A 13,409-nucleotide genomic window follows, 5' to 3' on the forward strand; every position below is an offset into this window, starting at 1 on the left:
GATATTCAACATCTTTGGTTCTAAATAACAGTAATATTAATAATTATAATACTACAATAAAACAGTTCACTGGTATGTCAGTGTCTAAAAAGATCTTGAAGGAATGGACTTAGGTCCAGAAGATGAAAATGACGATGACTTTAGGATTCCTCTGCCTTTTGGGACTTTGTGACATTTGCCTAACTAGTGCAAAATGGATAGGTGAACATCACAATAGACATTGTTTTGATGGAAAGACAGGAGATCAAGTAAAAAATAAAATCATCAGAATGATAAATGAAGCTTAATGTTCTCCATAGCTAGTCAATTAGTAAAATAGTAATAATAAAAATTAATACAATATTAATTTTGTAGCTCTTTTAATAAATGTAAAATATTTAAAAAGACATAATTTTTTCCTCTCTTCACATGCATATGCTAATAGGCACAAGGCACATCCAGGAAGCTCCCCATTCCACGGTGACAAAATCAGTCCAAAAAGGTGTAAATTCCCGTTGGTAGAGTACTTGCACGCGAAAGTCAAATGTCCTGAGTTCGAGTATCGAACTGGCACACAGTTTTAATCTGCCGAGAAGCTTCAGGTGCAAAATTAATTCACACCTTCAACACAAAATGGCACTGTGCGGAGTCAGCTGAAAATAAAAACCATTAATTTGAAACATGTCTTATGGCTGAGCAAGAAGAAACAGATTCAACAACTCAAATGAAACTATGGTTCCAGAGACCTTTTCAAGTCTCAAACATTTATGATATATGTATGCTTAGATGCTATTCCAATACAGTTGGAGAGAGGACTTACCATTTCTACCAAATGGGATCACTCATTCAAACGATATGATGTACCAAAATACTGTAAAGACCAAATATTTGAAGGTCGTGCAGGACATTTTGAATATTCAGGAAGAAAACTTTCATTATAAGGCCTCTACAGATTTCCCAGTTCAGATGACATGGCTTCTCCCTCAACACTTGATGGTATGTTAGGCTCAGTTCTTAACACGTGACCTTGATTTTGTGTGGAGATTTCAATATAGACTTTGTGACTACGTCTCCCAAGAAAATGATATTAATGGATTTACTTGAATCTTATGGAACAGAAAATAGTCAATGTGATCATACATTTACATTTACAGACAAACAAATGATTACTATTTCAGAAAAACTGGATGATTTACTAAGAGAAAGAGCTCCACAAACTGAGATAGTCAATAATGAATTGGTTCACCACTGGCCATTGTGCAAGCAGTTATTCTTCTTGGCGCTGATTGATATGAGTTGTTGTATGTCCTCCTGAGGGATACCATGCCAAATTATTTCAAACTGTGGCATTAGGTTGTCAAAATCCAAGCTAGTTGGAGGGCCTTGCCCATAATGCTCCAAACATATTCAGTTGGGGAAAGATCTGACGGCTGGCCAAGGTAGAGTTTGGCAAGCACAATGACAAGAAGCAGATACTCTTGTTGTGGGTGGGTGGGCATTATCCTACTGAAATGTACACCCAGGATGGCTTGCCATGAAGGACAACAAAATGGGGCATAGAATATTGTCAATGTACTACTGTGCTGCAAGTGCACTGTGGGTGACAACCAAACGGGTCCTGCTATGAAAAGAAGTGACCCCCAGACCATCACTCCTGACTATTGGGCCTATGTCAGCTCACAGTTGGGTTAATCCCACCACTGTCCACGGTATCTCCGGACACCTCTTTGCTGGTCGTCAGGGCTCAATTCGAAGTGAGACTCATCCCTGAAGACTATTCTACTCCAGACAATGAAGCCTTAAATATAATACACTGCTTAAACCAAATATTAACAATAAGAAACCTCACAGTGATAACAAAAGTCACAACCGATTCAGCAAAACTGCCAATAAGACACCAGAACACAATAACATTATGAGCATCCAGTGTAACAGAAAAAGACTTAAGCCATAAACATACATATGGCCAACAAAAGAAAACAGGCCACACTATACTAAATCAAATAAACGATAAAAATGCAATAGCCATAAAAGTGGATGAAGGCCATAGTCTGATTATAATAAACCAAAATTATTACATAATTAAAATAAATGACTTCTTTACAGATAGCAACATCACAAAAATCAGTAGCAACCCTATTAATAAATTTGTAGCACAGACTAAAAAGGTCATAAAATATTGCAACACAGTACTTACAGATTATGAAAAAAGAGCAATTACAGTTATGAATCCATGGACACCATATTATGTAACCAATCAAAGATCCATACAGAATTTACTCCTACACGTCCCACAGTCATTTGCATAGATAGCCCCACTTACCTTATTAGTAAAAAAAACTGAACAACTTACTTACAAAGTATTACACATATAACAAAAAGTTCACAATAAAATATTCACAAATGCTGGCAGTCAAAATAAAAGATATATAAATTCCAGAAAATGGAACATTTGTATCATTTGACTTCACTAACCTTTACACACATACACTAGGCCACAAAACCAAGAGGATGGAGTAGCCATGGGTTGCAACATTGCAGACACTATAGCAGACATCTTTTTAGACACTTTAAGAGGAAAACTTTTCAGATCCACAAACCTACTAGTTAAAGGAATTGTATACTACTTTGATATGTTGATGATACCTTGCTCTTAATTGATGGAACCAACACAGACATTCAACAAACATATAACACACTGAACGAAGTACATACAAAAATGAAGTTTACAATGGAAACAGAGATCAATAAGACAATAAATGTTCTACAACTGACAAAAATGTTCACAACACATACAACTTCAGAATTTTCAGAAAATTCACAGTGACACACAACATCGAAAGTGAAAAATCAGGTCATTCTAAATCACATAAACATGCATATTTCCATACTGCAAGCAACAGACCAACCAACCTACCACTATAACAAGATGCAATACAAAAGGAACTAAAAATTCTACAATATATAGCACAACAAAATGACTATAACCAAAACATATTCATTCAACTCCATCAAAAAGACACCAAACCAGCACACTGTGACATCCATTAAGACATTAAACTACCAAGAGAATCACCAGCAAAACAGAAAATCTTACACATACCTAGAACATACATGGGAAATGTGCATTACTGAAAAACAGAGTAATAAGATTAGCTTACTGATCTAAACAAAATTTAAAAACACAAACTCATTCAGGGAAAACAAAATTACTACTCCACACAAATTCAGGCATATACAAATCAAATGTCCAGATTGCAATATATTTTATATAGGACGAACAGGAAGAAATTTTAGGATTAGATATCGACAAAACACCAGAAATTACAATAAAACTGCAAAGTAGACCAGATGGAATGAGATAGGCAAATATTACACATAATACCAAAGGGAATAACCATGAATATTCCAGAAGAAATAAAGACTTATATGCACACACATAACTACCCACAGAGCATATGAAATCAAGAAACTGAGCTTAAACACAAACACTACATTAAAAATTTTGCTGACATCTTAAATACTGATAATGGATAAACATACACAGTCAGTAACATTTTACAAGAAACAATAAAATTAACAGCAAAGATCAAATCATTAATATACAGAAGCACAGATTAAAAAAAGCAACGAAACTGTAACCATCTATCTGTGTTCTATCAAATAAAGCTGTCAAAAGTATTAAAACTTGTAAACCAACATGAAGGCCAGAGCCAACAAAAGAATCTTATCTACAACAACATTAACAATCAAGATATGGCAGTACAGCTACAAAAATCATATAATCACACTGCCTATTAAGACATAAAAACATGCCCTTAGACAGTGACAGCACCAATTAATGTTTGATGGACGTCAAAAACAGCTACATATAAGTGCTAACAATATTATGAAAAGGATAGTTGCTGCTCACCATATAGCAGAGGTGCTATGTCACAGATATCCACATCAAAAAGATTGTCACAAAATGAACTCTTGGCCAACAAGACCTTCACCAGAAGAAGACAAAACAAACAAACAAACAAACACACACACACACACACACACACACACACACACACACACACACATGACCACAGTCTCTGGAAGCTAAAGCCAGACTATGAGCAGCAGCGCATGATGGGAGAGGCAACCAGGTGGGGGTAAGGAGGAGGCTGGGGTGGGGAAGGGGAGGGGTTGCAGAGTTGGGGTGCCAGTGGGAGCATTCAGTGATGATGTGGAGAGAGGGTAGGGCAGCTAGGTACAGTTGGGAGGTTGGCTGGTGGGTGGGAGAGAGACTGACTGCTTCACAGTCTGAGCTATTTGGATCCTTCCCACCAACACCAGCTTTTCTGAATTGCACAGGTGGGGACACTCCCTACAATATATTGTACGTTCCTGTAACACTGCTGGCCTCAACCTCCATTAGTCATTGTCCTTACCCAACTAGCCCCTTCCCTGTTCCCATTCAAGCACTACACAGTCCTCTATTCCACCCACTGAACCAGTCTTTTTACTTCTCTCCTTTTCCGCTACCCCCCTCTCTTGGACCCCACCCTTCGTCTAACCTCATGACAGTATCAGCTGCCCTACCGTATTTACTCGAATCTAAGCCACACTTGAATCTAAGCCGCACCTGAAAAATGAGACTCGAAATAAAGGGAAAAAAAATTTCCCGAATGTAAGCTGCACCTGAAATTTGAGACTAAATTCCAGGGGAGAGAAAAGTTTTAGGCCGCACCTCCAAATCGAAACAAAGTTGGTCCATTGTAATATGAGACACGATTTAGGTCGAATGAATGACGATACAGCTACAGTAGTGTGGTTCGAGTCGTAAGCTTAGCAGTTAAGCTTTACCAGGTAGCCATTGCTATGCGTCAGGCGCTCTGTCCGTATTTATACGGGTACCCTTCATTTTCACGTGCTTCGTCTGGTTTGAATCGATTGCTTATTTTGCTTTGATCTGATAAGTGCTGTTTTCTTTGTTATAGGTGTTCATGTCATTCTAAGCTGGGGGGGGGGGGGGGGGGGGAGGAATCACCTCATTAGCGAAACAATGGCAAGAGACTGCTATTTGTTGTTACTTACACTGCTGCTTTCTTTGATAATGATCAACAAGAACCAAATAATAGACTGTGTATGATAGAACATGTTCTGAACGAGAGTTAGGTGAAAATTTTTCTCCATTTGAAAATCTTTGCGGCCGCTTCTTTAGTACATCAAATTCTGCACAGAAATTAGAATCATCTTAGATTTAAAAAAATGGTTCAAATGGCTCTGAGCACTATGGGACTCAACTGCTGAGGTCATTAGTCCCCTAGAACTTAGAACTAGTTAAACCTAACTAACCTAAGGACATCACAAACATCCATGCCCGAGGCAGGATTCGAACCTGCGACCGTAGCGGTCTTGCGGTTCCAGACTGCAGCGCCTTTAACCGCACGGCCACTTCGGCCGGCTTAGATTTAAAAATCTAGTCAGTTGCCGTGCTTCATTTCTGACTGTATCACTATTAGGCATAAGAATAATACGAATATAAACATGACACGATACATATATTCGTCCACGTTTGCTGTTGTCTCACTCTATTTTCGAAGCTTATTAGGCACACAGGATTTAAACGAGATAGCAGCAAACACGAAAGAATATGTGGCAAAATGTTTATATTCATATTATTCTTATGGTGAAGAGAATAATGCATGTGATTCACATTTCATCAGGTTCCTATTAGCAACCATCTCTTCTCACAGGTAGGAAAAAATTCAGAATGTAGAGTTGACCATATTGACAAACATCCCAAACAGTCTTTCCAGTCAGATTTTCGTAGTATATTGAAATTCTGCTACATTCGAAGATGAGCAATATGGAATTTGTATTTACTTTGTTGGATAATGTATGAAAATGCGGTGGTTGAAACTCGGGCGGAGAAAAAAAGCTCGTCTTCCACCTTTTTTTTTTTTTTAATTTATTTACTGACACAGAGGTTTTGGCGCCAGTATTTATCTCTGTGCTTACAAAGCATGCCTGTGTAGCGCTACATGTATTCGACCGCAGAAGTTAGTTGTGGCGGCACCTATCGACATTTTTCAGAACTTCCGCTTACTTTGCACTCGATTCTAAGCCTCAGGTGGTTTTTTGGATTACAAAAATCGGAAAAAAAGTGCGGCTTAGATTCAAGTAAATACAGTATCCTCTCTCCAGCTTATTCCTGCGCACTCCCCAGCAGCACTTCACTGTCCCCTGCTGTCATTTCCCCTCCCTGCCCCAGCCTCCTCCTTACCCCATACGGTTGCCTTTCCCATCATGCGCTGCTGCTCGTAGTCTGGCTCCAGCCGCCAGAGATTGTGGTCATATGTGGGTGTGAGCTGCATTTACATTCCATCCTGGATTTTCCATGGTTAGACATAAGTACTATACTATAATCACCAAATACTGTTAATAATTGTACATAAGAACAGAAACAAAAGTTAACGAAATCACAGGCAGCTCAACATGGCACTGTCTTTGAAACAGGCCTACTGTAAACCAGTAAAACACTAAATACTTTAAACATAGCAGCAATTTGGGTTGCTCTACTTATAATGTCTCTTGTGAGACAATGTTTCAAATGAAATGTTGGAAAATACTTTTTCCCCATTTTTACAGATTTCAATTCTTCATTACATGATATTTTGCAAATAAAGAGACATATTTTAATTTTTGGTCCTTATTTGCCCACAGGATTTATAAAAGATATGGAAAATGGTAATTCAATGATACTTATCAGTAGCATTATTGTACAGGAAAATATAAAAGTGAGGTCTGCATGCAGGTCTTGCATGAGGCCTGACTGACTGGTGTTCTACATAGCAGTTGCAAGGATAACAGCAACTTTTTATCTTCACATCAGTTGCAAATTTCTCTAGAGCACGTGGAAGAGGCCTGGAGACACTGGAAGGTTTCAGACAGATTATATAATGGTAAGACACAGATTTACGGACTAGGTTTTAAATTGTAAGACATTTCCACAAGCAGATGTGGACTCTGACCACAATCTATTGGATATGAACTGTAGATTAAAACTGAAGAAACTGCAAAAGGTAGGAATTTATGGGACTTGTAGAGTGTTTCAGAGAGAGCATTAGGGAACGGTTGACAAGAACACAGGAAAGAAATACAGTAGAAGAAGAATGTGTAGCTTTGAGAGACAAAATAGTGAAGGCAGCAGAGGATTGAAAGGGTAAAAAAATGATGGCTAGCAGAAATCCTTGTGTAACAGAAGATATATTGAATTTAATAGATGAAAAGAGAAAATATAAAAATGCAGGAAATGAAGCAGGCGAAAAGGAATACAAATGTCTCAAAAATGAGATCAAGAGGAAGTGCAAAGTGGCTAAACAGGGATGGCTAGAGGACAAATGTAAGGATGCAGAAGCATATATCTCTAGCGGTAAGATAGATACTGCCTACAGGAAAGTTAAAGAGACCTTTGGAGAAAAGAGAACCACCTGTGTGAATATCAAGAGCTCAGATGGAAAACCAGTCCTAAGCAAAGAAGGGAAAGCAGAAAGTTGGAAGGAGTTTATAGAGGGTCTATACAATGTCAATGTACTTGAGGGGAATATTATGGAAATGAAAGAGGACATAGATGAAGATGAAATGGGAGATATGATACTACGTGCAGAATTTGACAGAGCACTGAAGGACCTAAGTTGAAACAAGGCCCCAGGAGTAGACAACACTCCATTAGAACTACTTATAGCCTTGGGAGAGCCAGCCATGACAAAACTCTTCCATCTGGTGAGCAAGATGTACAAGACAGGTGAAATACCCTCAGACTTTCAAGAAGAATATAATAATTCCAATCCCAAAGAAAGCAGCTGTTGACAGGTGTGAAAATTACCAAACTGTCAGTTTAATAAGTCATGGTTGCAGAATACTAACACGAATTCTGTACAAACAAATGGAAAAACTGGTAGAAGCTGACCTCAGGGAAGATCAGTCTGGATTCTGTAGAAATGTTTGAACACAAGAGGCAACACTGACCCTCCGACTTATCTTAGAAGATAGGTTAAGGAAAGGCAATTGTAGCATTTGTAGACTTAAAGTGTTTGACAATGTTGACTGGAATACTCTCTTTCAAATTCTGGAGGTGGTAGGTGTAAAATACAGGAAGTGAAAGGCTATTTACAATTTGTACAGAAACCAGATGGCAGTTATAAGAGTCGAGGGACATGAAAGGGAAGCAGTGGTTGGGAAGGGACTGAGACAGGCCTTTAACCTATCCCCAATGTTGTTCAATCTGTATTTTAAGCAAGCAATTAAGGAACCAAAAGAAAAATTTGGAGTAGGAATTAAAATCCATGGAGAAGATATAAAAGATTTGAGGTTTGCCAATAACATTGTAATTCTGTCAGAGACAGCAAAGGACCGGGAAGAGCAGTTGACTGGAATGGGCAATGTCTTCAAAGGAGGATATATGATGAACATCAGCAAAAGCAAAACAAGGACAATGGGATGTAGCCAAGTTAAATCAGGTATACTGAGGGAATTACATTAGCAAATGAGACACTTAAAGTAGTAAATGAGTTTTGCTATTTGGAGAGCAAAATAACTTCTGATGGTCGAAGTAGAGAGGATATAAAATGTAGACTGGCTATGGCAAGGAAAGCGTTTCTAAAGAAAAGAGAACTTTTAACATCGAGTATAGAGATAAGTGTCAGGAAGTCTTTTCTGAAAGTATTTGTATGGAGTGTAACCATAAATGGAAGTGAAAAATGGATGATAACCAGTGTAGATAGGAAGAGAATAGAAGCTTTTGAAATGTGGTGCTACAGAAGAATGCTGAAGATTAGATGGGGAGACAACGTAACTAATGAGGAGGTACTCAACAGAATTGGTGAGAAGAGAAATTTGTGGCACAACTTGAATAGAAGAAGGGATTGGTTGGTTCTGAGGCATCAAGGGATCACCAATTTAGTATTGGAGGAAAGTGAGGAGGGTAAAAATTGTTGAGGGAGACTGAAAGATGAATACACTAAGCAGATTCAGAAGGATGTAGGTTGCAGTAGTTATTCGGAGATGATAGAGTAGCATGGAGAGCTGCATCAAACCAGTCTCTGGACTGAAGAGCACAACAATAACAAGTACAGTATTATCAATTAATAGCAGTTACTTAAATACATTTTGTAATTTTACTCCTTATTTTGTATGATCTCTTGAATCTGTTTTATATGCTCAAAAATGCCTGGAAATTACCTGTGGTTCTGAAAGTCATGTAAATCTGCATTGGTAATGGCACATTGTCTCACATGTGCAACTCTAAATGTTCCACTTAGTTTTTCTCTCAACCTTTTTGGAGTTTCATTTTGTTGCATATTTTTTCTTTAATGTAATTATTTATTCTATATACACAATTCCACTTCATATTTTACAGAAAAGGAATCGCCCTTGCACACTGCTTGACTTCAGTCACCCCCCCCCTCCCCCTCCCCTTTTTCTTTGTTTTATTAAAATTTTGCAATCTTTTCCCTCTGTGTGTGTGTCCTACAGCTTGCCAAAGGATAACTCTGAAAGCTAACAAGTTTTCTTTCTTTTGTGTGTGCCTATTACTCAGCACTTCTGCCTTTCAATGATTGGTCCACAGTATTTATATTCTACAAACACTTTCTTATAAAATTTAACTGCCATTTTAATTGACTACAAATATTGCTGTTAAGTGTACTGTTTATAATCAGCAAATGTAATTAATATAACTCAGCTCAACCTGGATACTGCAATAAATCGATCGCCATTTAGTACTACCTAAGTAGACCAAAACTTAATGAAAAGATCCCAAACGAGTGTCATAGGACCATTAATTTTCACAAGATATACAAATGCCATGCTGAATAAAGTCGAAAGTTCCTTGAAGCTTTTCGTGGATGATGCTGTTGTATGCCAAGAAGTCACAACACTACAAAATTGTACCAAAATGCAGGAAGACCTGCAGAGGACTGAATCTTGACTCAGGGATTGGCAGTTGACTATCAACATAAGCAAATGTAATGTATTGTACACAAATAGGCAGAAAAGGCCCGTTACCATTTGGTTACTCGATTGCAAAGCAAACACTTGAAGCGCTCTCATTCTAGGAGAAGTGTGCAAAGCAATTCAAAGTACTGTTCACCAGTCTATGGCACTTACCACATAGGATTAACAGAAAAGAGAATGAGAAAATGTATCGAAGAGTGGCAAATTTCATCACTGGTACACTCCATAGGTGTGAGAGCTTTATGTAAATGGTTAGCAAATTCCAGTGGCAGACACTCAAGAAAGGCACTGTGTGTCATTGAGAGAGTTACTGATGAAATTCCAAAAGTGTACATTCAGAGAAAAGTTTGGCAACACATTACTTCCTTAGATACATCTTGCAAAATAATAACTTCTTCCCACGCAACATTAAAAAAAGGAAGACGGAAGGGAGAAAATGATAGACATACCAGTGGTACCATCTGCTGCACACCGCAAGGTAGCTTGTGAATTATACAATTAGATGTGTATGTTTCTTAGTGAGGAAAATGTGGTAGTTATTTTAGAGCAACAACAGCTGCTAACAAATAATTCGACTAGGGACAGAAATAGACAACAAAACATAAGAGCATATCCAGTGCAAAAACTTCAGTACACCATGGGAGATCATCAATTTAGCTATGGTCCAAATCATAATTATTATGGAAATACAACAAATTATGAGGCACTTTGTGCCATGACCACCCTCCTGCCCCCATGAATCTAGGATCTTGCCAAGTGGAGAGGCTTGCACACTTCAACAATACTGTAAGTGTAACCACAATGGAGGTGTACCTGTGCAGAGGCCAGACTAACCCACGGTTCAGGGCAGCAGCATTTTCAGTTGTTGCAGGGACAAAGGTCTGAATGAGTGACTGATATGGCCCTGTAACATTAGCCAACAAGACCTTGCTGTGCTGGTACTGTGAACAGATGAAATCCACAGGAAACTACGGCTATTATTCTTTCACCCCGGCATCTGATGGCATGCAGCTCTACTGTATGGCTTAATGATGATGGCATTCTCTTGGGTAAAATATCACAGAGGTAAAATAGTCAACCATCTGGATGTCATCATCAGGGAAAACAAAACTGGCATTTTGAACCTCAGAGTGTGGAATCTTAGATCCATTGATTGGGTAGGTGACTTAGAGAATTTAAAAAGGGAAATAAATAAGTTAAAGTTAGATCTAATGGGAATTAGTGAAGTGCAGTAGCAGGAAGGACGTGACTTCTGGTTACATCAGTACAAGGTTACACAGAATCAAACAGGAATAATGCAGGAGTAGGTCGTAGGTCTACTCATTCTTAAGACAATAGGAACACGAGTTAACAACCATGAACAGCATAGTGAATGCATTATTGTAGCTGAGCAGGCAATTTGGATGGGATTTGGTTAATGAAAAGGGGACATACAATTCAAGGTTTATTTCCCCAAAACAATTAATTAATTGTAATAAATTATGCTGTGGCTTACAAATTACAGTGATACAAACAAATCAAGCTGCTTACAATATGAGGTAATAAAAATGTTATATGCCACAGGTGAACAGAGAAACTTATTTGTGTCATATGAATCACTGCCAAACAAACTGTTTACAATTTGATACATTAACAAATAATCATCGTGCATTAAACTACATACTTTAAACTACATACTTTCACCTAATACAGTTAAATTTTATAATGTGAAGCACAAATGTGTAATTTACAATTAAATTTTCAGTCGAAGTTACTCCTTCCTATACCTTCTTTAAAAGAGTGATAAAATTTTCCAAAGGTATCTCAATTAAAAATGCCCTAAAACCCTTAACACAACAACACATACATGACTAGCTCAAATAATAAATATATGTACGACAAAGCCCAACATTTGGTTACTTACAAAAAGTTTGCTGATTTCAACAGCGCAGACCACATTCAAACTCTAGCCAACATGGGCCGCTTGCCGGTCAAAACATGTTACGACTGCGGCAGCGGGCAAACTTACATAGGTAATAAAAGAACACAGGCCACCTAGCAATCTTACCAAAATCAGTTTACTCGAAGGAGGAAGAGGGGGGAGGGGCAAACTTACTACTAAAGTACAGTATAAAAGGATCTCAATTAATGACCAAATTCGGGATAGGCCCGGCAATATTGCACCTGAGTGCTAGTAGCCAAAATAAGGTTGACAAATACCGAGGTCTGACATCATCTTAGGGCTAACTGACACAACAAATAAAATAAGAGTAAAAGAACAAGCAAATGGCAATGCCCAAGAATTTAAATAGGATTAAGTACGCACGAGGCTAAAATCAATTGCTAGCACCTTGGACATCGTCTTAGGCTTAATTGACACTACAAATAAATAAAGGTAAAAGAACAGGCAAATGACAATGCCCAGCAATTTAAGTAAAAATATGTAAGCACAAGGCTAAAAGCAATTGCTAGCAACTTAACAAGCACACACAAAAATATCAGACTGCTGCCACATCACAAAACGGAACAGGCGTGCTCGCAGTCCCCAGCAATCCAGAAAACCAGTAACACACCCTCCAGCAACTGAGCCAGCCTGACCACAGTAATTTCAACTCAGAATCAGGGCGTGTGAGCACACCGGGTCCACGCAAAACACACATTGCAAAATACTTCCCACCAACAGATACGGCTGCCCCCCCAGGCGGGAAAATGGGGGCGACTACCGGGTACACACCAGCAGAAAACTCGATACCTAGACTCCGGCCAAAATGGAATCACACAGAAAATATAAACAACAGCTGAAGTAAGGTGAAACGAACCCTGCCATGCAGACCGGACAGAGCAAACACACAGAAAGCCTGCCTTGCAGTCCTTACAACTCATGGGTGCGGAAGCCCAAGCGATATCATGGCACCCTTTTCAGAGGCAGAGAACCTCATGCGATCGCGTGCGGGGATCCATCAGTTGTCCACTCCAGCATGTCACCAACACGCCACACCGCCCAACGGCCAAATCAACGAGGCTCGCCAACGAGACCACACCTCTGTGCCGGGCGGAAGGCAAAATACCGCCAGCTCGGTGCGAATCCAATTGCCGAGCCGAGCGAGCTCAGCCCCCCATGAAAAACGCTCCAGAGGGAGCAGCTGCCTCAGTGCCTGTGCAGGCTGAACCTGACGGAAACAGAAATAGAAGTCGCTATCAATAGTGCCGGATACGCAACGGGCCAGAGAAATGGCACAGTACCCAAGATAGACACAAAACTAAGACCGACCACAAAAGTACAAGTTTATACACCAACTAGCTCTGCAGACGATAGACACAAAACCAAGACCCACCACAAGAGTATGAGTTTATACATCAACTAGCCCCACAGACGATGAAAAGATTGAAAGAATGTATGATGAGATAGAGGAAATTATTCTGATAGCTAAGGGAGACAAAAATTTAATCGTGATAGGTAG

The 13,409-nt window shown here is 39.0% G+C and overlaps 1 protein-coding gene across 1 annotated transcript in view; it reads right to left on the reverse strand.

Moving 5' to 3' along the window:
- Positions 1–342: 342 nt before the first annotated feature.
- LOC124550960 (poly [ADP-ribose] polymerase tankyrase-1-like) overlaps positions 343–13,409 on the reverse strand; it is a 111,279-nt gene continuing 98,212 nt past the window's right edge. Inside the window, exon 6 of the mRNA XM_047125775.1 lies at positions 343–632. Within this exon, the coding sequence (XP_046981731.1) occupies positions 629–632 (4 nt within the window). The 3' untranslated portion in view covers positions 343–628. The remainder of the gene's footprint in view (positions 633–13,409) is intronic.

This window comes from Schistocerca americana, chromosome 9, assembly GCF_021461395.2.
Source record: "Schistocerca americana isolate TAMUIC-IGC-003095 chromosome 9, iqSchAmer2.1, whole genome shotgun sequence".
NCBI lineage: Eukaryota > Metazoa > Arthropoda > Insecta > Orthoptera > Acrididae > Schistocerca > Schistocerca americana.